Genomic DNA, 27,041 nt, shown 5'->3' on the forward strand with positions numbered 1-27,041 from the left:
AACCTACGCATTTATATTTACATTATACATTTATATTTACACTATATATTTATATTTACACTATATATTTATATTTACACTATATATTTATATTTACACTATACATGTATATTTACACTATACATTTATATTTACACTATATATTTATATTTACACTATATATTTATATTTACATTATACATGTATATTTACACTATACATTTATATTTACACTATACATGTATATTTACACATTATATTTACACTTATATTTATTTACACTATATATTATATTTACACTATACATTTATATTTACACTATACATGTATATTTACACTATACATTTATATTTACATTATACATGTATATTTACACTATATATGTATATTTACATTTATATTTACACTATATATTTATATTTACACTATATATGTATATTTACACTATATATTTATATTTACACTATATATTTATATTTACACTATATATGTATATTTACACTATACATTTATATTTACACATGTATATTATACATGTATATTTACACTATATATTTATATTTACATTATACACATTTATATTTACACTATATATATTTATATTTACATTTATACATTTATATATTTACACTACATATATATTTATATTTACATATATTTACATTTTATATTTACACTATACATGTATATTTACACTATATATTTATATTTACATTATACATTTATATTTACACTATATATTTATATTTACACTATATATTTATATTTACACTATACATGTATATTTACACTATACATTTATATTTACACTATACATTTATATTTACACTATACATGTATATTTACACTATACATGTATATTTACACTATATATTTATATTTACACTATACATGTATATTTACACTATACATTTATATTTACACTACATATATATTTACACATTATATTTACACTGTACATGTATATTTACACTATTTACATTTATATTTACACTATATATTTATATTTACACTGTACATGTATATATTTATATTTACACTATACATTTATATTTACACTATATATTTATATTTACACTATATATTATATTTACACTATACATTGTATATTTTTACACTACTATACATTTATATTTACACTATACTATACTATACATTTATATTTACACTATACATTTATATTTACACTATATATTTATATTTACACTATACATTTATATTTACATTACATACACGCAGTGTCGGGGAGTAACAGATTACATGTACCGGAGTTAAGTAATCAGAGTACAAATGATGAGTAACTGTATTCAGTTACAGTTACTGTTTCAGTGAGTGGTAATTGGATTACAGTTACTTTGTTGAAATAAATGGATTAAACAGAGGGATTTTACTGTTTTCACATTTTGGGCTAAACCAGGATTAAAACAGGAACCACATCTAAACCAGGACTAAAACCAGGACTAAACCAGGACTAAAACCAGGACTAAACCACACTAAAACTAAACAGACTAAACCAGGACTAAAACCAGGACTAAACAATATGACACTAACAGTACTTGGACATAACTGAAGGCAGCAGTGATTTCATATAAAAATCATTTCTCTATCAATAATATTTTTAATATGTTTAAGGAAAGTCTGGGCTTTTTATTTTCTTGTTCGTAGATAAAACTTCTCATGTTCAGATTCTGGTCTTTGCTTCTCTACAGTAAAACAAAAGTCTGTTCATGGAGACTTGGCCTCCACAGTTTGAAGAGAACAAACATGAATTTTCAGGATGTGGTCGTTACATTCATGTAGTTTTAAAAAACATGACAATATCAAGTAATCCAAAGTAATCAGATTACATTACTCACTTTAAGTAATTTAATGGATTATGTTACAAACTACATTTTGGGGTGTGTAATCTGTAATCTGTAGGGGATTACATTTTAAAAGTAACCTTCCCAACACTGCATACACGTGTATATAAAGTATGTTTATATATGTGTATATAAAGGATCTTTTCTGTTCTGTTTGAACATTTGGATGTGAAAATCCCTCTTCACTTTAGATACAAACTCTTGTGAATAAATCAAAGTTTCTGATTCTAAATGTTCGTCTCAAACACCGACGCTGCAGTAACACTTTATAATAACTACACCTTAATTAGCCTTAATAAAGCATGAACAAAGACTTAATTAATAATGATTAACGCTTAGTAAATGTTTAATAAAGCATAATTAGTCTTCACTTTAGAAAACTCTCAAAAAGACTAACAGATAACAGCTGCCTGAATGATCATTGAATTACATTATTAGTAAATCATTCTCTCATAGTTTACTAATGATTAATAAATGCTCAAATGGTTAGTTCATGAGTAATTAAGTATGAAATAATTATGAATAACTATTTACAGCACAGGCAAATTAAGTGCAAGTGCTAATTAAGGTAGTAATTAAGTAGTTACTAAGTGTGAATCATTATTAATTAAGTCTTTGTTCATTATTAATTAAGCCTTTGTTCATGCTTTATTAAGGCTAAATAAGGTGTAGTTATTATAAAGTGTTACCGACGCTGCTTCTCTCCTCATCAACAAAAATAAATGAGAGTTTTCTGGCGGATCTGCTCCTGGAAATGTTCCACAGTGTGGCATTTTAATGAACCAGTCTTACATACGTATAAAGCATTATTACTGAGAGCAGAGTCACCTCTCCACAGATCTGACCTGTAACGTGGCCTGGTCGTAGAGGTGTGCAGAGCCTCGAGTCTGACAAGACGATACATGTTACACATATTCACACGTTACGATTCAATATATCACGATATTTCCCGATACTAAAACAGTGGACGATATACTGCGATTTATCAATAATCACTTCTAATAACAGAGTCAGATACAGGTTCAGGAAAACACAACTGTGTGAAAATATCATTGAATATGTTTTTTCAGCCTTGAGAACAGTGAATGTAATGTGGGTTTTTTCGGAAGGTTCAATGCGTGTCCTAAAAAGAAGCACGAGAGATGGAGAATCCGAGAGAACAGGCCACTTTATTTCAGCATTTCCATTGAGAGATTCAAGTTGATTACCAAGTACAACTGCCACCCCGGACGACGTCTCTGACCAACTCAAACTCAGGGGTAACTTTATACTACATCTTGACAAAACATTAACTTGTTGATTTAGCAAATACAGCAAGAAAATGAACAATACTGCTGACCCAGTGCACCTTATCATGGGTGGGAACATGCCACGGGGTCCACATATGTCAGTTTTTCTGCTTCGTGGCATCTCAAAGTCCAGAAAAACATGTTATATAGACCTATAGACAGTCATACGTGTTTTCCACCCTGTTGTCATTCCAAAGTCCATAATATTAGGTGAATTAGCATGAACAACACATAATATTTCCCACAGTAACTCGTGAATTTTTGTGAAAAATATTTTTAAAATGGTTTCAGATCCATTCTGAATCGATTTGAGAATTGTGCAATGAAGTATCACGATGTGTCACTGAATCGATTTTTTCCTACACTCCTGTCTCACAGTGTCACATTCTTGTCTCCATGGAGATAGAATATCACACACTTAATGCCGTACTGTGGAACATTCTAGGCAGAGAAATCACACCTCCAGGGTCACGTGCTGCAGCGATAAAACTCTGACTCTGATCCACGTCCTGATGTTTCTCCCTCCTCACAAACATCACAACGTCCGTCCACACGTGTGAGGAAAACTTCTCCAAATGATCCACATGATTCTAGTGAAGGTGTGTGGAGTTTAAAAACACAGTGGAGCACTTCCTGTATCACCACACGATGACATCACAAGGTGGAAAAGAGTGTTTTGTGTTTGAGAGAAAAACTTGTGCTAAATGTGCAGGTTTGTGTTAAACATGTGAATGAAACAAAACACAACTGCAGCTCTGAGTGTGACCAGGAAACAACAGCAGAACAGAGTCAGATGGAACATTTAAATATATATATATTATATATTATATATATCATATGTAGATTCTGGTGTGTAGTTTTTATACTTTTATCTTTCCAACATTTGTGCAGAAATAAAAATAAGATCAGATGAGACGTTATTTGTCGTTTGTCACTGGAAAAACGTTCTGTCCACAAACTCCAAAACCAAAACCAAAACCAAAGAGACGAATGAGAACGAGACGCCTGAATATAAAGTAAACACAGAATATACAATATATACAATATATACAATATATACTATATACACTATATATACAGTAAATAAAGTAAATAAGTATATACAGTATATAAAGTATATAAAGTATATAAAGTACAGTATATACAGAACAGCTTCTGCCACAAAGAATCATGTGACTGATGTGAAGTCGTGTGCAGTTTATGTTGCGCCCTGTAGGGAGCAGTGTACTCACTCTGGGTGCAGTAGTGTGCAGGGGCCTGTAGGGAGCAGTGTACTCACTCTGGGTGCAGTAGTGTGCAGGGGCCTGTAGGGAGCAGTGTACTCACTCTGAGTGCAGTAGTGTGCAGGGGCTGTAGGGAGCAGTGTACTCACTCTGGTGCAGTAGTGTGCAGGGGCCTGTAGGGAGCAGTGTACTCACTCTGGGTGCAGTAGTGTGCAGGGGCCTGTAGGGAGCAGTGTACTCAGGAGCAGTGACTCACTCTGGGTGCAGTAGTGTGCAGGGGCCTGTAGGGAGCAGTGTACTCACTCTGAGTGCAGTAGTGTGCAGGGGCCTGTAGGGAGCAGTGTACTCACTCTGGGTGCAGTAGTGTGCAGGGACCTGTAGGGAGCAGTGTACTCACTCTGGGTGCAGTAGTGTGCAGGGGCCTGTAGGGAGCAGTGTACTCACTCTGGGTGCAGTAGTGTGCAGGGGCCTGTAGGGAGCAGTGTACTCACTCTGGGTGCAGTAGAGTCCGGTCCATCCGGGTCCACAGCGACACTCTCCATCGTACGCGCTGCACTGGGCCCCGTTATGACAGTTACATGAGTTCAGGCAGTCAGGTCCCCAATGACCTGAGGGACACGCTGTGAGGACCAAACACACACACAGTGACCTGAGGGACACGCTGTGAGGACCAAACACACACACAGTGACCTGAGGGACACGCTGTGAGGACCAAACACACACACAGTGACCTGAGGGACAGACACACACTTGGTCCATAATGTCCCACAGTGTCTCAGGGCGCGTTCACACTCAGCCTGACTTGGTCTTGACCTTAGTTTAGTCCTGATGTGGTCCTGGTTTAGTCCTGGTTCAGTCCTGGTTTCAGTCCTGGTTCAGTCCTGGTTCAGTCCTGGTTTAGTCCTGGTTTAGTCCTGGTTTAGCCCCAGTTTTGACCTGGAGTTTGTGTGAACATTTTACTGTAGAAACATTTACTGTATTTCATCAAAACACACACACACACACTCTCTCTTTCTCTCTCTCGTCTCTTGTATAAAGTCGGTTCGTTTGTTTGTTTGTTTGTTTGTTCCGTCACTTTGCATTAGAAAAGAATCGGCCCTGATCTGGAACTTGGCAAGAATTTAAAAAGAATGTTTGATGGACGGACGAAAGAACCACGACCGCGTTCCAGCTCATGAAAATATCAGAACGAACGAGGCCAACGTGCAAAACAACAACAACAACACACACACACACACACACACACACACACACACACACACACACACACACACACACACACACACACACACACACACACCATCTCCAACGCTCCAAACGCTCTGCTACACCTCATGATGTCATGAAGAGGTAGTTTCCTGTTCTTCTGTCTCTTTACGTCAGATTTAAAGACAGGAGGTTGGACTAATGACATTTTTGCATCACATTCTGACCTGTAAATAAATCAAGTCAACTTCGAGATGATTATAAATGTGTGTACTGTGAAAATGAATGATATGTGTAAATGTGGATCATTCACATGTCTCATTCACACATCAGTGCAGGTCCAATCACATGTGCACACACTAGAGTCACTTTATGTGAGGATGGTGTAAGAAAACAGAGCTACAACAGCTAAGAGCGAAACAACGAGAAAGAACCAAAAGTATCTCCAAAACCGACACATTTCCAACCCTCAGCCTCACACAGGCTCCTCTCAGATCACAAGTCTGAACTCAGAAGTTTGATAAAAACAGTTGTAGTTTTGTTTCTATCCTAAACTGAGCTGAAGTTCACTTTTATTTCTCGTAAGTATCGTGGATCAGACACAGGAGCGTTTAAAGCCTCAGTGTTGTGCACGTGGATCTACAGCTGTGCACGGGTGTAAACAAGCGCACGTGAGTGACATGAGTGACATGAGTGACATGAGTCTGGGGGTGTGTTCAGGGGCAGTACGACGTTACAGACAAAAACAAATGTCTGTCTCTAAACTGGATTAAATGGACAAAATATAGAGAGTCTAATCTTCATAACGAGGTGTAACTGCCCACGTGGACGATCGGCCCAGACCGATAAGATTTAGACCGATACCGATACTGATATGTCTCCAATATATCGGTCAGGCCCAAGTTCTAATGTTCTAATGTTCTAATGTTCTAATGTTCTAATGTTCTAATGTTCTAATGTTCCTGGTCACTTTATCATGAGTCTGTTACATCTTCAAAACTCCAGACGCTCTGCTCCACCTTGTGATGTCATGACGTGACATCACAAGGTGTAAATGTAAAATGTAAAATCAAATGCAATGTGTTTGCATGAAAAAGAAAACTAAGTTGTTGTGCATAATAGTGAAGATTTCTGTTTGCAGTTGATCAATAATTGTGCCTGAACTGATTTAGAATGTTTAGTGATCATCCTGATGATGTTTTGTCTTGAAAAAGGAAAAGGGGACAGAGAACAGAAGATTTCTCTTCTTTCTGCTACTTTTCATTCATTTCTTGTGCGTCTGATGTTGTGACACTGTCGATGTCTTTTTATGTTTTATGAATGAAATAAAAAAAAAAAAAAATACAAATACAAATACAAATACAAGTGGTAGTTTTCAGGTTCTCAGCTCCTTTTCCCTTTAGTTCAATCAAGATCGATAAAAACACTTCAGGACTGAAATGATCCAGGTGATTCTAGTGAAGGTGTGTGGAGTTTAAAAACACAGTGGAGCACTTCCTGTATCACCACACGATGACATCACAAGGTGGAACAGAGTGAAACCATGTTGGAGTTTTCATTTCCCATCGTTTCTTGAAGCTCTGAGACTTTCCTCCCACCGCGCGCGTGTGTGTGTGTGTGTGTGTGTGTGTGTGTGTGTGTGTGTGTGTGTGTGTGTGTGTGTGTGTGCGTGTGTGTGTAATATCCTCTGGAACATTATTTCATCACCGCGTCGCGTCGGTTTAAAAATGCAGCGGGCGCCTTCCTCTGACCTTTGACCCCGGGCCGCTCCGTCAGCGCGATATCGCCGACGCCGCGTCTTTGTGTCATTACCTATTTTACTTTAAGCGTTAAAGCGACGGAATCACACGCATCCATCTCCACCACGATGACGGCTCCAACGGCTCCGAGAGAAAAAGAGAAGAGGAAGAGGAGAGAGGAGAGAGGAAAGGAGAGAAGAAAAGAGAGAGGAGGAAAGAGGAAGAGTGGAGCGAGGAGGAGAGAAGAAGAGGAGCTGGAGGAGGAGAGAAGAAGAGGAGCTGGAGGAGGAGGAGGAGGAGGAGCTGGGGGAGGATCTTTGTCCCTCGGAGCCATAAATCAAAGAGCATAATGTATTACAACAATCATTTAAACGTGTGTGTGTTTTACAGCGAGCGCAGAGACGAGAGGGGGATGAAGGATGAGTGCAGAGGGAGGAGGGATGGAGGGAGGAGGAGGAGGAGACACGTGGACGTTTGGTCGGACGGGACCCCGAGCTCGAGGAGCAGAGTGTTCAAGTGTGAAGCGAGATCGAGCGACGGCTGAACTTTGCCCCGTGGAGCTCTGTGTCGCTCCTTTCACCCGCGGTCACCCGACGGTCTACACGGGCGCGAGCTCCAGGCCCGTCCCGACACTCGGAGCCGTAACAAAGCCCGGCGCCGTCTGGGAGGAAGGGTCCGGGCTCAAACTCGTCACACACTCGCCTCTCCCCTCTGAGATTAGGCGAGGGGGGGCGGGGGGTTCAGTGTCTCTCACATTCAGCTCCCGCGAGCCTCCGTCGTCTCTGGAGGGTAAAGCCCTGCAAACCGGAGCGGCGCGGGACACATTCTGAACGTTCACAGCGGGCGGGAGCAGGAGCAGGACTACACCACACGAGAGCAGGAGGGAGGATAAACTACAGACCCACAAACTAAATACAAGAGTAAAGTAAAATATACAAATGATGAATGTAAGAATATCATGCATCATTTGTGCTGGAGATTTTATTTGGCATTAATAAAAACATTTTAAGCAGCAGACCGTCCCCCCTCCCATTTGCGGCGCGGACAGACTGCACCACTAAACCAGAACTAAACCAGAACTAAAAACAGGTCTAAAACAGGATTTAGCCAGGACTTATCCATGCCTCTGGATCGACCACCGCGCCTCCTCCCAGACGCAGCCCAATTCCTTTCGCTTCTCTGTGTTTGATGGAGTTTAAGAAAGCAAAGATTCTCATCCTGAGGGATTTGCAGGTGGGAGCAGGACAAAATATTCCAGATGCGGGCGAGAGCGAGACTGAAAATTACAGTTCTTTGCGGGAACAGGTGGGAGCAGGACTGAAAGTTCTGTCCCGCGCAGACCTCAGCTGGACGACTCGAGCCAACCCTGTCAGAGAGTTTGGTCTCAACCCGAACCGAGACAAACAAACATCTCTCAGCGGTGTCACTCGGCTCGTGTGTCGACGAAGAACACAGCTGTGAACTAACGTGAACTACAGACACACTGACCATGGACACTTTGAACGCACTACTCCCGTCTGAGGGTCAGTTTGCCGTCAGTGAGGAGCTCCCCCTTGCAGTTAATGTTTTTCGCAGCGTGAGCCGCTCTCCTTCGTCCTTCAAGTGCGGATTTGTTGTTTGTTTTCAGGTGTGAGAGCGAAACACACTGGACTCTAGACACTACAGAAGAACTGTTTCACTGTCGGGTCTGGACTAAATAATCGTTTTAACACAGTGAAAACACCTGACAGGTTTAAGGCTCCTGTTAGTCACATTTACATGTTTCACTCTGAACAGACGCAGACGTCTCAAATCTAATCACAATCACAAAACTCGTCAGAAAATCATGGATCCTGGTCTCACCCTGGGAGCAGTCGTCTCCGATCCACCCGGGGAAACACTGGCACGAGCCGTCGATCGGGTTACACGTCCCGTTGTTGGTGCAGAGACAAATCTCAGCGCAGACTCGACCGTACCTGCCCGTGGGACACACTGAGGACAGGACAGGGACAGAGGACAGGACAGGGACAGAGGACAGGACAGGGACAGAGGACAGGACAGGGACAGAGGACAGGACAGAGGACAGGAGAGAAGTCCGGGTTAGACTAAAGGTCTGTGGACTTCACACTGACCTGGTTCTGATGGTTCGTGTGTTTGTGTTTTAGTGGCTCCAGCTGCTCTTCTGTCAGTGAAACTGTGGGTTGAAGTTCAAATTTGAGCCAAAGATTTTCGCTTCACTTTCATCCAATCTTGACTAAAAATGCTGAAATGGCAACAACAGAGAAAATAAAACAGACGACAATAAAAAAAGAATTCCATATCTGACTTTATAAATCCCCACAGAGGCAGCTGCATTTATCCATCCGTCCACGTTCTTCCTCTTCTCCGGGGTCGGGGCGCGGGATCATCAGTCTGAGTAGGAACTCCCAGGCTTCCTTCACCCTGGACACTTCCTCCAGCTCCTCCAGGTGGACCCCGAGGTGTTCCCAGGTCAGCCCGGAGACAGGGCGGCACGGCTCCAGTGATGGATGAGAACCACCCTGAGTACTGTGTTTTTCCGACAATAAGGTGCACTTAAAATCCTTTAATTTTCTCAAAAATCGACAGCGCGCCTTTTGTTTTTATTCTGCTTGTGCTTATTGACCTCGAACTGATTTTATCTGTCAAACATTGCTGTTTTTCAGAGCTTATAGTTTATGCAAATGAGTCATGTGGTTTTAAGTTTAGTTTCTGTAAAACATAAACAAATGTGTCAAAGCTGAATTAAACCCATTATTACTCAGTGTTTATTTGAGTCGTCCTCGTAGGAAATAAAAGAACAAACTTAAATGATCCACCCACATTTACATTCATAAAACACATTCACCAAGACAGAGATTCGATACGATCTGCAGATGGACCGAGGACGTCTGGGCTCAGGATCAGTCTCAAGTGTCGTCCGTTTGTTTCTGTTAATGTGTTTTATCATCTGAAAAATACAGTGTCTTAAGTCTGTGGATGTTGTGGGTCTTGTCTGACACGTCTCTGCAGCGTCGCGTGGCCCCAGGTTTCAAAAAGTTTATGATATAAAAATAGGTAAAAATCACCACAAAATCAGACGTTTTTGAAAGTTGTAGGTCCCTGTCAGACGAACAAGAGCAGTTTGTGATTATCTTGGCCTCTATGGGGAGAAAAAATTATTTTGTCGACTGAACAAAAGTTAGTTTGGTTGAAGATGTTTCTCGGCTCATCCAAGCTGCTTCTTCAGTTCTGTCAGACTCTGGTGACACTTCCTTATATCTGCAGGAGGAGCTAACTACACTGAAACTACTCTGAAACTAACACATGTTTACAGTTTCTGTTAGTTAGTTTGGCCTATTGACCTGTGCAGGGTGTGGGTCTAATTAACAGAACAATTCATGTCCATAATGGAGCTTCCACACCTCTGGTCCTGACCTGGATCCACCTGTTGTTCTTGTTTGTTTTGTTTGAGGTTTGAGGATGAACATGTAAATAGGAGACAGATGGAGTCTGAGGTCTCCATTTCTGTTTAGAGAAGGATTCTATGAGAAAAATCTTGTCTCAGCCCAGAAGATTTTTTCTGCTGAAGTTTCAGTGAGTCACTACGTCAAGTGACGCAGCTACAAGCAACAACACCTCCAGATAATTTAACAGATCCAGACTCTGGACTGACAGGCCGGGGTGGTGGTCCCTCTGTGTAAGAAGAGTCACACTCCTCAGCCTCCCTCCTCCGGTAACGTCTCGGCCAGAGACTGGAGAGGAGAATCCAGCCTGATTCATCAGACGGTTTCACTTCATTTCACTTCGTAGAACCCGTGTGACCTGCATTAGGATGCAAAAATATTGAAATATCGATATATCGTATCGCTTAATCTGATGATGCACTATCGATATTCTGGTCTGCTGTATCGATGATTTTTTTGGACATTATTTAGTTACAGAGCTACAGTTTTGGTGCTTGTTTAGAGGAAGGAAACTTTTTTATGCGACACATTTGACATTTTCAGAGTTTTGATGATTAAAATGTTTGTGTTTCAGTATGAACTTTGCACAAAAAGTGGTTTAACAAAGACTTTTAATATCACAGACATGATTTAGCCTTTATTTTTACTGAACTGTATCAAATCGATTTGAAATATATCATATCGAATCGAAAGCTCACTGTATTGAGATATGTATCGTATCGGCAACTTCTTAATGATACCAGCCCTAGTAGATTTTCTTATTGAACCAGTCGCTGCTGTTTGGTCGTGACGTTTGTAAAGCTCCAAATCCTGTAGGAAGAAGAACAATAACGTCAAATTCACCAAACATTCTCTTTGTTCCGACTTTAAATCCTCGATCTCGGGAATCGTCGCCAACACAGAATGTCTGTCTCTTCTCTGATTGGCTGGTGCCTGAACTCACACTTCTGGAGTTTTTGCGAATCATCTAGTGTTTTCTGATTCCTGACCTAGTCGCTGGAGAGAAATGAAACTGAGCGGAGACACTAGGGGGCGCCAGACTGGTTAGGAAAATCCTCGGATCCAGGAGGAGCCGTGTGGTTTTGGTCCCGGTCGTGCAAGTCTCCATCAGGCGCTCGAGGTTCGTAGGAGTTTGCACAGTCCACATGTTCGACCGTGTTCCTCGTGGTGTCCTGGGGGGGGCGCTCTGGGGCTGTCCGGTCCCTGTACGACCGGAGCGAGTAAGTAGTTTAAGTTTATTTATGCAGCGTTTTTCACAGACTCACTGTCGGTCACAAACTGTTTCACACAAAAGATTAAAAAAAAAACAGCACAAGATTCATTCATAATAAACTGAGTCACAGCAGCTCGAAAACCTGCAGGGAAACGCTCGTTCAAAGAGAAACGTTTTAACCACCAGAACACGGAGAAAGATCTGAGGAGAACGGTTTGGAGAACAGCTCTGGTTTAAGTGTAGATCCTAAAACGAGCCAAAATCCGCTTGACGAAGTTTGAGCGTGTTTCAGTTTGGAGCGGACAGTAAACGAGAGGCAGAGCCCGGCCTCCAGATCTGCCCCATTTCCTCCACAGCACAAGAATGACTGATGTGCTACAAAATGAAAATAGACCGTCGACACACACACGTACACACATGCACACATCACACACACACACGCACACACACATCTCACACACACACGGGCGCACACACACACACATCTCACACACACACGGGCGCGCACACACTTCACACACACGATGCATATTTGATGAGATTAATATTTCACTGCTGTGTGCGACTCTTAAATAAAACATGTCGTCTCCATTGTGTGTTGGGAGGACGAGGGACAAATGGAGGGCAGGTGTGAGGAGACGATCTGATAGGCCCAGGCTCATTTCATCTCCTCATTTTAATTACTACACGTGAGCGTCTCTCCCTGCGTCGGCTCGGCTCCTCGCGCCCGACATCTGACACCCGACATCTGACACCCGACGTCTGACTAACATCTGCAGCTCAACAATACAGAGAAGAAAAGATTTTCTTGAAGCTCCTGGATCAGAAAACACGGCCCCTGCGAGGTTTAAGTCGTGTTTCCTCGTCACAAACAGAGCTGGAGTCGGGTTTGTTTCATTCACACATGTTTGAGTAACTCAGAACCTTTTAAATTCATAACTCGTCCCTCATGAACCTCATGTCTACGTTAGAAAATATGTTAAAATACTTTGGAATATATATTTTTAAAAAATATTCAGTTTTATTCAGTGTTTTTTTTCTTTCACATTATATATGCAAATTTTTCCCCACATAAAATAAATATCAGAGTAAAAGTAGATGGATTACAGGGTAACACTTTATAATAACTACACCTTACTTAGCCTTAATAAAGCATGAACAAAGGCTTAATTAATAACAAACAAAGATTTAATTAATAATGATTCATGCTTAGTAAATGCTTAATAAAGCATCATTTGTCTTCACTTTAGAAAAAGCTCTTAAAAAGACTTAACAGATAACAGCTGCTGAATGATCATTGAATTACATTATTAGTAAATCATTCTCTCATAGTTTACTAATCATTAATAAATGCTCAGATGGTTTAGTTCATGAGTAATTAAGTATGAAATAATTATGAGTAACTATTTACAGCACAGGCAAATTAAGTGCAAGTGTTAATTAAGGTAGTAATTAAGTAGTTACTAAGCCTGAATCATTATTAATTAAGTCTTTATTCATTATTAATTTAGCCTTTGTTCATGCTTTATTAAGGCTAAATAAGGTGTAGTTATTATAAAGTGTTACAGATTACAGATACACTCCGGGTCACGTTATTTTGCAATAAACTGAAATAACCTGAAACATTCTTTACGTCACAGACACTTCTACAGTATTTTTGTGTTTTTTCTGGTTTGTGGAGGTGGAATCCAAAAAGGGTGAATTTCTTGAACTTGAATTTTGAAAATTTGCATTGCTATTTCAGAAATGATAAAATTATTTTCTTGAGTGAATCTTATTTTTCTTGTGTAATGGTTCATGTATTTGTGTCGAGCTGTTTCGGTACAGGACGTTCGGTTTGGTTCATGTTACATTCGGCCTCTCGCGTCCGTGATTGGTTCAGAGTTTCCTGCAGCGCTTTATAGTTAGAGCGACGCCTTCACAACATCTGCCCTCGACTTGACCACGTCCCTCCAAACCAAACTACGATTGTGGTTGTCACTTTCACCTTTCACTGGAAATAAACCACCCAGACCCGCGACCTCTGACCTGAGTGAAAGTTTATTTTTGATTGATTCATTTTTATTTCGAGTTTGTGCCAAGAGAGAAACAATAATCATGTTACTACATCTACATTGTAAACAACAGAAAAGCACATTTGTCGAAAAGGAAGAAGAAAAACTTTGTGAAATCCGATGTTTTTTCGAGGTCGTTCACATTTCCAATTAAATGCGACTTGTCTGTGACTCCAGTGTGAACGGTAAACGGCCCGAAAGTGTCCCACATGTGACACTGGAGACACGATGACGTCAACCCCATGTGTCACCCGCAGCGAGCGTGTGTGTTTACGGAAGTTGTCCAAATATGGTCGCGAGCATTGAGCACCTGGAGATTTTACAGTTCCGGTTTCCGCCTGCTTCAGCGCAGAATAGTGATGTTTCTGGCTTGTTAATGACGTGTAGGTGGATGGATGCGCTTTGGCCGTTCAGACTGACGTCTCATGTCAAAAGATCAGATATGTATCAGTTTCAGGAGCACATATCCAAGTGTCCTGGGTCGCATTTGAAAAATTCGGATCTGTGCCGTTCAGACTGTCATTAAAAGATCAGATACAGGAACATAGAAGCCAAAAAATCTGATTTGGGTCACTTCAGGCTGCAGTCTGAACGCAGCCTTATATGAACTGAAGGCCGTAACAAGTAATAAAGTGTGGTGAATTTACCACATGCAATTATTAAATGCTGAAATTATATATTTGTTTAAAAGTGTTGCTAATGAAGTCACGCAGTTAATGCTTAACCACTGGAATCTGATATATGTGTTTAGTGTAAGTTCTGTCTTTAGGTTGTGTCTTTTTAAGGACATTCTGTACAGAGCAGCTGACGTGGGGACGTCCTGGCACCAAACCTGAATAGATCCGGTCATTCCCATAAACGGAGCGGCTCCAGGGAGTGAACCTGATCAACGTATCATTTGCATATTCATAATTGATGTTATATATTTTTGTGTGAAGGTGGTTCATACCACCTGATTATCAGTCCTGTGTAGCTGCAGGACATCAGGGGCAGTGATCTGACCCAGAGATCTGGATTAACAGAACCCACCTCTGTTCATGACGTAGTTTAAATGTATGTGTTTGCTTCTGTACATTGATCACGGAACTTAACAAATATTTAAATATAGCAAAAAATAAATTACATATTATGCAAACAAAATATAATTTTAACCCCAAAACTTTTCTTTCTTTTTTTTTTTTTCTTTTTTCTTTTTTTCCCCATTCTGTATTGTTCACATTTTCATTTTCATCCTCTGAGACGCTGTTCCTGCAGCAGATCTGATCTCACTGCAGAATCTGTGGACACGTTTTTTTTTTTCTGGTCAGAAATCAGAAGCTTGAGTAAAAGTTCAGGCTTGAACTGTTCATGCTGCACTTCACTTTTTAAAAACTTTACATGACATTTATTTTATTTAATATTATTTCATACATTTGTTGCTTATTTGAGAATATTTTATTTCACTTATTAGTATTACCCAGCAGCACTTTGCATTTATTTTATTTTGCATAAAGTTCAAACTAATTGTTGGTTTAATCAAAACACAAATGGTTTTGTATTTTGTTCCAAACTGTTCTGTATTGTGTTTTGTTCTTTCATATTTACATCAGGACTGAGCAAAGCAAAGTGATGTGAAAACTCCAGGCAGTTTGAATTCACGTAAATACACTGTGATCTGTGGTCAGAGGTCAGAGGTCAGAGGTCAGCTGCACTCACCCTCTGTGTTCTGTGGGAGTTGGAGTTTCTGGGTCGGAGCTGCAGTACCTGGAGCGTCCACTAGTCTGTCTCACACGGGGGCAGAGGGGGATGTTCTTATGTTCTTATTATCTTATTACAGGTCCAGGAGTGAACCTTGACCTCCGCGTGACCCCGTGCTCCCTCACCACGGCGCCCCCCCTCGCCTCTGCTGCCCCCCCCCGGCCTCTGCTGCCCCCTGTGGTCATCGCTCGCCACACAAACGAGCAAACGAGCCGCCCCCCCCCCCCCTTCGCTCACTTCTGCTCTTCCTCCTCCTGTTTCTTCTTCTGTTCCTTCTACAAACCCATTAAACTTTTATTTGTTGGACGCAGCTCGGAGTTTGAAGCAGAATTCAAACGCCCCCCGCCGAGTCTCGGGGATTTAAAGGAACCTGATTGTGGATCATTAGAAGTAAAGTCCACAGAACATTTGCATACGGCTCCGAGTTCTGAACGTGGACGGGCCTCGGATCATTATTCAAACTCTTCAAGTGGTTTAGTTCTGATTATTGACTCAAAATAATCGACTGTATTCTTCGGACGATAAGTTGCACTTCAAATCCTTTTATTTTCTCAGAAGTCGTCAGTGCTCCTCATAATCCAGTGCCTTATGGTTTCATTCTGGTTGTGTTACTGACCTCGAACTGATTTTCTGTGGCACACGCCGCTCAAAAATCTGTCAAAATGTTTTAGTACGACTTCGTTAAACTACGAAGCCGCACCGCATGATGGACTGTCGGAGCAATGGATCGTGGACGCCTGGACCAGAGCGCGGAAACCGAAGACCGAAGTCTGACGGGACTGAGACTCCGACGCTCTGAGACTCTCGCGTGTTCAAAGTTCAGACTCTGCTCTTCTAGTTTCACTCCAAGTCCAAACTGTGTGATTATTATTTGTGAAATGTGGAGCAAAACGTCAGATTCAGGATTTTTAAAGCGTCAAAGATGGGAGATAAAGTGTGTCTGTGTCCGTTAGAGCCCCCCCCCCCTCGTACGCCGCGCCTCTAAAACAGAAATAAAACCAGCTCCAAACCAGAACTAAACCAAGATTAAACCAGCACTAAACCAGAACTAAATCATAACTAAAACCAGGACTAAACCAGAACTAAATCATAACTAAAACCAGGACTAAACCATGTCGCGTGAACCGCGCCCCGCCTTCTTCGATATGCCGCGTGCACCGGTTCTCCCGTACGCTGCCGGTCCACGAAAATTATCTCTAAAAGCACTGGTTTAGTCCTGGTTTTAGTCCCGGTTTATTCCTGGTGTTTTCTGGTTTAGTCCTGGTTTAGTCCTGGTTTAGTCCTGGTTTAGTCCTGGTTTAGTTTTAGTCCTGGTTAGTCCTGGTTTAGTCCTGGTTTAGTTCTGGTTTAGGTTTAGTCCTGGTTTAGTCCTGGTTTAGTCCTGGTGTTAGTTAGTCCTGTTAGTTCTGGTTTAGTCCTGGTTTAGTCCTGGTTTAGTCCTGGTTTAGTCCTGGTTTAGTCCTGGTTTAGTCCTGGTTTAGTCCTGGTTTAGTCCTGGTTTAGTCCTGGTGTTAGTTCAGGTTAGTTCAGGTTAGTGTTTTTCTCTGTTCACTGTTGACTCTGTTCTTCTGGCTCTTCGTCTTCGTCCATCGTGCGACTGACGCCGCCAACGTGAACATGACGTTTACTTCGCTCTTACTGCGAGCGTTTTGTGTGGGTTTCCGGCAATAAGTGGAATTACCGAAATAAAAAAATAAATAAATGTGTTTTTGTGTGTGTTATTGTCCCAACACATAAAAACAGATTTTATAATAAAACAACTCGCACAGAAACAGTAAAGTTAGAAATTAAAAATGAGATTAACGCGATTAAAAACATAACGTGCTAAATATGACTGTAATTAATTAATCGCAATTAACGTGATAATTTGACACCCCTAGTTTTATAGTCTGAAAAATACAGTAGATTTTCTTCTTTTTTTACTCCAGATGCCCTCCCCGTCCCTGTGGCGGCGCTGGAGCCTCTGGGGTGAAGTCCAGTGTCAGCGAAGATTCAACAAATTCTCTGAAAACATTTTTATTCCGAACAGCGTCCGTCTGTCCAAGTTGTTCCTCTCCGTGTGTTTTTATCTTTATTCCCTGAATTGAACGAGGTTTTAATGAAGCCGAGTCCAGTGAAATCTAAATAAACTGTATTATTATTATTCTTGTGCGAGGGCAGAGCTCAGCGGCGGCAGAAGCACCCGCACGCCGACCCGTTCTTAATTACCATTTTCCTCATTTATTTATTTTTTTGTCAGTTTGGTTCATGTATTTTCACCAGACAAATAATTACAGACACTGAATTAAAACACGACTGTGAGAATTTAAGGTCAGAAAAACAAAAGAACGACTGCGCTCCAACATAAACTTTGACTGTTTGTGTTGTCGTCGTCCTCGTCGGTTTTAAAAACGGAGCATGAGTTCAGAATAAAAATGAACTGAACTGTAGTTGTTGAACTTGAAAACTACCACCTCATGACATCACGAGGTGGAGCAGAACATTTGAAGGTTTGCAGATGTAGACAGATTAATAATAAAAAGTTACTCAAACATTTGTGAATGAAACAAACTTGGGCCGAGCGTTAACGCGTTCATTTTGCTAATGAATTAATTATCGCCGACAATTATTCTAACGCCGTTAACGCAGTTTTTATTATTTATTCATTTATTTTATTGTAAATGTTTGTTGCTCAATGGACTTTATTTTGAAAAAGTCCACCGTGAGCGTTTCTTAAAGTTTGACGTCTTTTCCTTACACTTTTTTCACTTTTTTCTGACCATGTGAGATGCGACATGTGTGAGACTCCGTGAGCCGCCGCGAGCTGAGAGACTCTGACTCGACTCTGACTCGACTCTGACTCGACTCTGAGCTTCTGCAGACAAATCGAGGTGTGTCCAGTGCAGTTTTCGTCGCTGTGGTCTTGCTTAAATAACACTACCACAGGGTTTTCACAAAGGCCCAGAAGATTTGGTGATCTGATCCCACCCAGAACTCAGTCACTGATTTACCCAGATACAACTGGAAGAAAAACTGTGATTGGTCCATTTCCATTCTAATTATATTAACTCTTTGTTTCCCAAGAAATATCAGTCCAAGTTTATAACACTGATCTAGAAATTATTACTAGTGTCGTGTTTATTACTCACTGCATAAAAATATTGAAAAAATATATTAGTAGTACAAAATTCATTCAATATTTTTTCTTGAGCCTCCAGAAAACCTCGAAGACTCTGAGGTTCAACTCTGAAAGAAACTCTGTTTGCACAACAAATGTTTGACTCTTTCATTTACATTTCCAATAAAAGTGCAGCTATACTCTACTTTTTAATTCATTATTTGGTTTTGTGTATAGCATGCGATTAATCGTAATTAATCGCACTCAAACTCATGCGATTAATGCATTTAATATTTTTAATTTTTTCCTAAAACAAACACAACTCCAGCTCTGTGTGACCAGGAACAGCAGAACATGGATTAAAACGCCACAGGAATCAGTTTAGTCAAATTTAGGACCTTTAAACTTTTAACACTTGCCACATGAGAGTTTTAATTCTGAATAAAAATGAATTCTGCTTTAAAAAGTTCATGTAAACACTTAGTTCTTAACGAAAATGTTTATTGTGGTTGAATCTGAACAGTGAAGAGTTTGTTTTGTTGTGATGTTAAATGTGACTGAGTTTGTTTCCTGGATCCTGTTTGTGGTTTGTTGTTGTTCAAATGCTGCTGGTGCTTCAGGCTCCTCATGTCGTCCTCCTGGTCCTGGTCCTGGTCCTGGTCCTGGTCCTGGTCCTGGTCCTGGTCCAGTCCTGGTCCTGGTCCTGGTCCAGTCGTGTCTCGGGACTTTGGTCCACGTCTCTTTGGATTTGTGAGCGGGATGTGGGATGTGGGCTGAGCTTTTGTCTTCTTCCTCCTTCTCCTCCTCAGCGACAGACGGAAAGTGTGATGAGACGATTCTCCAATGATCATCAGAACCACTGCGGGTCCAAAAAGGAACCACAAACCCAGACGACAGAAAAGACGGGAGCAGCTGAAGTTTGTGTTTTCTTCACAAAGACGTAAATCTGTTGGTGTTTCTGTCCAATCAGAACCTCCCCCCCAGACGCTCACACACAGTAAATAAAAAACATTTCACCAGTTTAACACCAAACAACAATTCAACATTGATTATTTACATGGAAACAACAAGAGAAGATTTTAACTCAAAACAGTTAAATCAGAATTAAAAAAACATCATGTAAATATGGTTAGAATGTTGTGACGTCGGCTCAAATTTCCGCCCCAAGAAATAAAAAAATTACAAAACATGACAGAAAATCCAGTGTAATGATGGAGATTCAGACTGAAGGAGCAGAGTGACACAGGGGGAACTGGAGATGTGTGGGTCTGGGGTCTGTGATTCTCTGGGGGTCTGTGGGAGTCTGTGGGAGTCTGTGGGAGTCTGTGGGGGTGTCTGTGGGTGTCTGTGGGTGTCTGTGGGTGTCTGTGGGGGTGGGTGTCTGTGGGGTGTCTGTGGGGGTCTGTGGGGGTCTGTGTCTGTGGGAGTCTGTGGGAGTCTGTGGGGGTCTGTCTGTGGGAGTCTGTGGGAGTCTGTGGGAGTCTGTGGGAGTCTGTGGGGAGTCTGTGGGAGTCTGTGGGAGAGTCTGTGGGGTGTCTGTGGGAGTCTCTGTGGGAGGTGTCTGTGGGTGTCTGTGGGGGTGTCTGTGGAAGTCTGTGGGAGTCTGTGGGAGTCTGTGTGGGTCTGTGGAGTCTCTGTGGGGTCTGTGGGAGTCTGTGGTGTGTCTGTGTCTGTGGGGTCTGTGGGGAGTCTGTGGGAGTCTGTGGGAGTCTGTGAGAGTCTGTGGGTGTCTGTGGAGTCTCTGTGGAGGTGTCTGTGGGGGTGTCTGTGGGGTCTGTGGGTGTCTGTGGAGTCTGTGGGTCTGTGGGGTCTGTGGGGTCTGTGTCTGTGTGGGAGTCTGTGGAGTCTCTAGGGGTCTGTGGGGGTCTGTGGGGGTCTGGGAGAGTCTCTGTGAGTGTCTCTGGGGTCTGTTGGTGTCTCTAGGAGTCTGTGGGAGTCTCTCTGTGGGTCTCTGGGGGGGTCTGCGTGTCTGTGGGAGTCTGTGGGTCTCTGTTTGAGTCCTTGGGAGTGTCTGGAAGTCTCTGGGGGCCTGCGGGTCTCTGTGAGTGTCTCTGGGGGGGGGATCTGTGTGCGTGTCTGCGGGGAGTTTTTTTTTGCATGCCTGTGTGTGTCTGTCTGTGGGGGGGGGGGAGGGGGGGTCTGCGTGTCTCTGTGGACTTGCCTTGATTGCACAGTGACCCAGTGAAGCCGGAGAGACAGTCGCAGTGTCCGGTGACGTGGTGACAGGCGCCGGTGCTGTGGACGCACTGGGGACACGACTGACTGCAGCGGTGCCCGTAAAACCCCGGGGAGCAGACTACAAAACACAAAACACACAAAACACACAACCCCGTCACACTCCGGAAGAACAGAGGCCGCGGACGACGACAGTGAGACGAGCGCTGATCAAAGCCCGGACGACCGCGGAGGAGAAGCGGAAGAGACATCAGCGCGAGCGGAACAGAGACCGGCTCGTCTTCATTACGGAGCCACGAGTGGACGCGGACGCCGGGAAGAGCCCAACATTCATCAACGTCACACAACTGCAACTTCCCCAGACAAATCAGATGAATTATTCACTTAGACCTGAGGATTTTTACATAAAGATGAACCGAGGAGCTTTGTACGAGGGAAGTCCACCGTCTGATTGGTGTCCGAGGAGATTAGGGCTCTGACAGGATGTTCCACAGTGTTGCTTTATACACACCTGGAGGGTTAAAAAAAAGCCTTGACGACACGTAAGAAACACTGAGGAACATTTCAGGCAAAGCAATGACATCTCCATGGAGACGAGCAGGTGACGGTGACGAGCAAATACAAACAAAGAAGACGCAGGTTAAAAGGTTCAGTGTTTGTGTCGTATTTAAAGCGACGCCGCGTTTCACCTGAGACACTTTTGAACAAACTGAACTCACACCTGCGATCAACATCTGTGTGAACATCTGTGTGAACGTCTGTGTGAACATCTGTGTGAACGTCTGTGTGAACATCTGTGTGAACATCTGTGTGAACATCTGTGTGAACATCTGTGTGAACGTCTGTGTGAACATCTGTGTGAACGTCTGTGTGAACGTCTGTGTGAACGTCTGTGTGAACATCTGTGTGAACGTCTGTGTGAACGTCTGTGTGAACATCTGTGTGAACATCTGTGGACTTTCCTCCATAAATTGGCCGACATAAAAAAAATTGAGGGGGCCGCGCTTTGCTCCGATCGGTCCCTTGGTCAGTTGTTCTGGACTTTTCCAGAACACACAGGTTGTCAGTCCGTCTGTGTGTGCACCACTGTGTGTCGGGGTCTGAGGAGCAGACGATGTGGTGACTGTGTGCGTGGTCGGTGTTTACGCGCGGGCACCTTGATTTGGATTATTAGTTGTTTTTGTTTCCTTTTGTAGGAAGTTGTGATTGGTCCTTTTTGCGTAGTTTTGGTTTATGGTTTGTTTTTGTGTGACTGCGGAGCCTAGAAGTGCGGCTGTTTGCCCGTGACACTCGCTCTCTGCTCCTCCACTCCACTTTCTGTGCCTTGCTCCGCCCAGACCTGCTCACCTGGCGCGCTCCAGTTTCCGTGCACGTGCCCTGTCAGTGGCCTCGCCCCTGTCAGCCTCGCCCCTGTCAGTGGCCTCGCCCCTGTCAGCGGCCTCGCCCCTGTCAGCGGCCTCGCCCCTGTCAGCGGCCTCGCCCCTGTCAGCCAGGTGCAGGAGTGGCTCCATGTAGCCTGTTGTTGTAGCCGTTAGCCTTTTGTTTTGATCTGAGCGTCTGTCCTGTTTTCGCGTTTCTTTTGGGTTCAGGTTGGTTTGGGGTTTTTTCTTGTTTGAGTTACAGGTGCGGCCCTGTACGGGGTCGACCCGGTGTCGCACCTTTTTGTTCTGTTTGTCCGACTCGCCAGGTCCACCTTTCTGTTTATTACTTTTCATTATTTTTTTTGGGCACGGGAGGGTTTTTAAAATTTCTTTAAAAACTTAAAAATAAATTAATTAATTAAGAACAAGCGATAAATAAAAGAAATTAAAGAGCTACATTTTGACTCCTGTGTCCTTTTTAAATATGTTGGGACTCACCTTGTGGGGGTCGTAACAGCTGGATTTTCCATGTGGGGGCACCACATGACACAAACTTTAAAAATATTTTTTGTGAATTTGTTTGTTATTCACTTGAAAATGTTAAATGGCCAAAAATAATTCATCACTGACACTAATTTCATAATAACAACAATAAATATAATAATAATGATAAAACTGAACAAATCCAGGTCACATGACACATGAGAAGTGACCCTGTTCATGTGTCATACTATTTCTGACACGAAGACAAAGGTGTGTGTGTGTGTGTGTGTGTGTGTGTGTGTCCTGTGTGTGTGTGTGTGTGTGTGTGTGTGTCCTGTGGGGGTCCGTGTGTGTGTGTGTGTGTGTGTGTGTGTGTGTGTCCTGTGGTGGGTCCGTGTGTGTGTGTGTGTGTGTGTGTGTGTGTGTGTGTGTGTGTCCTGTGGGGGTCCGTGTGTGTGTGTGTGTGTGTGTGTGTGTGTGTGTGTGTGTCTGTGGTGGTGTGTGTGTGTGTGTGTGTGTGTGTGTGTGTGTGTGTGTGTGTGTCGTGTGTGTGTGTGGTGTGTGTGTGTGTGTCCTGTGTGTGTGTGTGTGTGTGTCGTGTGTGTGTGTGTGTGTGTGGTGTGTGTGTGTGTGTGTGTGTGTGTGTGTGTGTGTGTGTGTGTCCTGTGTGTGTGTGTGTGTGTGTGTGTGTGTGTGTGTGTGTGTGTCTGTGTGTGTGTGTGTGTGTGTGTGTCCTGTGTGTGTGTGTGTGTGTGTGTGTGTGTGTGTGTGTGTCTGTGGTGTGGTGTGTGTGTGTGTGTGTGTGTGTGTGTGTGTGTGGTGTGTGTGTGGTGTGTGTGTGTGTGTCGTGTGTGTGGTGTGTGTGTGTGTGTGTGTGTGTGTGTGTGTGTGTGTGTGTGTGTGTGTGTGTGTGTGTGTCCTGTGGGGTGTGTGTGTGTGTGTGTGTGTGTGTGTGTGTGTGTGTGTGTCCTGTGTGGGGTCCGTGGTGTGTGTGTGTGTGTGTGTGTGTCCTGTGTGTGTGGTGTGTGTGTGTGTGTGTGTGTGTGTGTCTGTGGTGATTGGAGCTGCTGATGAAGAGGTTCAGACCCTCAGAGGAGAGTCTGTGTCCTCCAGACCTTCTCCAGACGAAGGTCAGAGCAGCAGGACGACTCCAGACTCAACTTCTGTCTGCTCAGACTTTACAGCTCAGGTCAACATTCTGTGTGAGGTGTGACGCAACTGGAGGCACTGCTCTGTCTGAGACTCTGACCTGAGCTACTGTGTAGTACTGTGTAGTACTGTACAGTACTGTGTAGTACAGTGTAGTACTGTGTAGTACTGTGTAGTACAGTGTAGTACTGTGTAGTACTGTGTGTGTGTACTGTCTGTAGTACTGTGTGTACTGTGTGTACTGTGTGTGTGTACAGTGTACTGTGTGGTAGTACTGTGTAGTACTGTGTACCTGTGTACTGTGTAGTACTGTTCTGTAGTACTGTGTAGTACTGTAGTGTGTAGTACAGTACTAGTACAGAGTATCTGTACTGTAGTCTCAGTACTGTGTAGTAGTACCTGTAGTACTGTGTGTACTGTGTAGTACAGTAGTACAGTGTAGTACTGTGTAGTACACTGTGTAGTACTACACTGTGTAGTACTAACTGTGTAGTACAGTGTAGTACAGTGTAGTAACGTGTAGTACTGTGTAGTACTGTGAGTACTGTGTAGTACTGTGTAGTACAGTGTGTACAGTGTAGTACTGTAGTACTGTTGTAGTACAGTGTAGTACAGTGTAGTACGTGTGTAGTAGTACAGTGTAGTACGTGTAGTACAGTGTAGTACAGTGTAGTACTGTAGTACTGTGTAGTACAGTGTAGTACAGTGTAGTACAGTTGTAGTACTGTGTAGTACAGTGTGTAGTACAGTGTAGTACAGTGTAGTACTGTGTAGTACTGTGTAGTACAGTGTAGTACAGTGTAGTGTACTGTACTAGTACAGTGTGTACTAGTGTGTAGTACAGTGTAGTACTGTGTAGTACAGTGTAGTACAGTGTAGTACAGTGTAGTACTGTGTAGTACTGTGTAGTACTGTGTAGTACAGTGTAGTACAGTGTAGTACAGTGTAGTACTGTGTAGTACTGTGTAGTACAGTGTAGTACAGTGTAGTACGTGTAGTACTACAGTGTAGTACTGTGTAGTACAGTGTAGTACAGTGTAGTACAGTGTAGTACTGTGTAGTACTGTGTAGTACTGTGTAGTACTGTGTAGTACTGTGTAGTACAGTGTAGTACTGTGTAGTACAGTGTAGTACAGTGTAGTACAGTGTAGTACAGTGTAGTACTGTGTAGTACAGTGTAGTACAGTGTAGTACAGTGTAGTACAGTGTAGTACTGTGTAGTACAGTGTAGTACTGTGTAGTACAGTGTAGTACAGTGTAGTACAGTGTAGTACTGTGTAGTACTGTGTAGTACAGTGTAGTACAGTGTAGTACAGTGTAGTACAGTACTGTGTAGTACTGTGTAGTACTGTGTAGTACTGTGTAGTACAGTGTAGTACTGTGTAGTACAGTGTAGTACAGTGTAGTACTGTACAGTACTGTGTAGTACTGTGTAGTACAGTGTAGTAAGTACAGTGTAGTACAGTGTAGTACTGTGTGTAGTACAGTACTGTGTAGTACAGTGTAGTACAGTGTAGTACAGTGTAGTACTGTAGTAGTACTGTGTAGTACTGTAGTACAGTGTAGTACTGTGTAGTACTGTAGTACTGTGTAGTACTGTGTAGTAATGTGTAGTACAGTGTAGTACTGTGTAGTACTGTGTAGTACAGTGTAGTACTGTGTAGTACTGTGTAGTACAGTGTAGTACAGTGTAGTACTGTGTAGTACTGTGTAGTACTGTGTAGTGTGTAGTACAGTGTACTGTAGTAGTAGTACTGTGTAGTACTGTGTAGTACTGTGTAGTACTGTGTAGTACAGTGTAGTACTGTGTAGTACTGTGTAGTACTGTGTAGTACTGTGTAGTACTGTGTAGTACTGTGTAGTACAGTGTAGTACTGTGTAGTACTGTAGTATGTAGTACGTGTAGTACAGTGTGTAGTACAGTGTAGTACAGTGTAGTACTGTGTAGTACAGTGTAGTACTGTGTAGTACTGTGTAGTACTGTAGTACTGTGTAGTACAGTGTAGTACAGTGTAGTACTGTGTAGTACTGTGTAGTACTGTGTAGTACTGTGTAGTACGTGTAGTGTGTTGTACTCACTCCTCTTGCAGGACGTGCCTCTGTATCCAGGGGCGCACACACAGGTCCCGTCCTCGGGGGAGCAGGAGCCTCCGTTCTGACAGGAGCAGCTCATGGAGCAGTTGGGCCCCCAGAAGCCCTGCGGGCAAACGCTGTCACAGTGGATGCCTGCGGGCACAACACAAACACACACACGTCATCTACACACACATGTGACGGGCCCCCGAGACCGGGATCAGACCGGGACTTCCTCTAAGAACACGAGAGGCCCCGGAGACTCGGATCAGACCGGGACTTCGTCTAAGAAGAGGCCATCTGGAGAAACACATCTGAGCAGGCTTCATCTGAGTCTGAGCTCAGCACATCTCCAGGATCAGCAGGATCACGCTCGGCACAAACACACACACACACACACACACACACACACACACACACACACACACACACACACACACACACACACACACACACACACACACACACACACACACACACACACACACACACACACACACACACACACACACACACACACACACACACACACACACACACACACACACACACACACACACACACACAACAGCACACACACACACACACACACACACACACACACACAACACACACACTCACACACACACTCACACACAACACACACAACAACAAACTCACTGAGGAGCTCAAACTCGTGTGTGTGTCTCTGCTTTTCAATAAATGTGCGTTTAAATGCACACATGAAGTGAATCTGAATCTGCTGCCTAAACTCACAGTGTGTCTGATATTTACCAAACGCACAAACACACAACAACCAAACAGTCACACACCACACATCAAACACACAATCACACACACCACACATCAAACACACAATCACACACATTTGCAACTTATTTTTTTCTTGCAAAACCTGTTTCTGCTCTTAGTTCCACCGAGAGAAACTGTGGCTCCAAAAGCAGAACAACCATCACAC

General features: G+C 42.7%; 1 protein-coding gene across 2 annotated transcripts in view; it reads right to left on the minus strand.

The window, feature by feature from the left end:
* The window catches only part of megf11 (multiple EGF-like-domains 11), a 258,619-nt gene that overhangs the window by 24,271 nt on the left and 207,307 nt on the right, over window positions 1–27,041 (minus strand). For both annotated transcript variants that reach the window (XM_055155759.1, XM_055155758.1), the window contains exons 13-16: window positions 26,090–26,236; window positions 21,004–21,138; window positions 9,141–9,269; window positions 4,845–4,973 (exon numbers count right to left, since the gene is read on the minus strand). In XM_055155759.1, coding sequence (XP_055011734.1) covers window positions 4,845–4,973; window positions 9,141–9,269; window positions 21,004–21,138; window positions 26,090–26,236 — 540 coding nt within the window. The remainder of the gene's footprint in view (window positions 1–4,844; window positions 4,974–9,140; window positions 9,270–21,003; window positions 21,139–26,089; window positions 26,237–27,041) is intronic.

The sequence above is a fragment of the Boleophthalmus pectinirostris genome, unplaced genomic scaffold (genome assembly GCF_026225935.1).
Source record: "Boleophthalmus pectinirostris isolate CB_2022bp ecotype Guang Dong unplaced genomic scaffold, ASM2622593v1 HiC_scaffold_2, whole genome shotgun sequence".
NCBI classification, from domain to species: domain Eukaryota; kingdom Metazoa; phylum Chordata; class Actinopteri; order Gobiiformes; family Gobiidae; genus Boleophthalmus; species Boleophthalmus pectinirostris.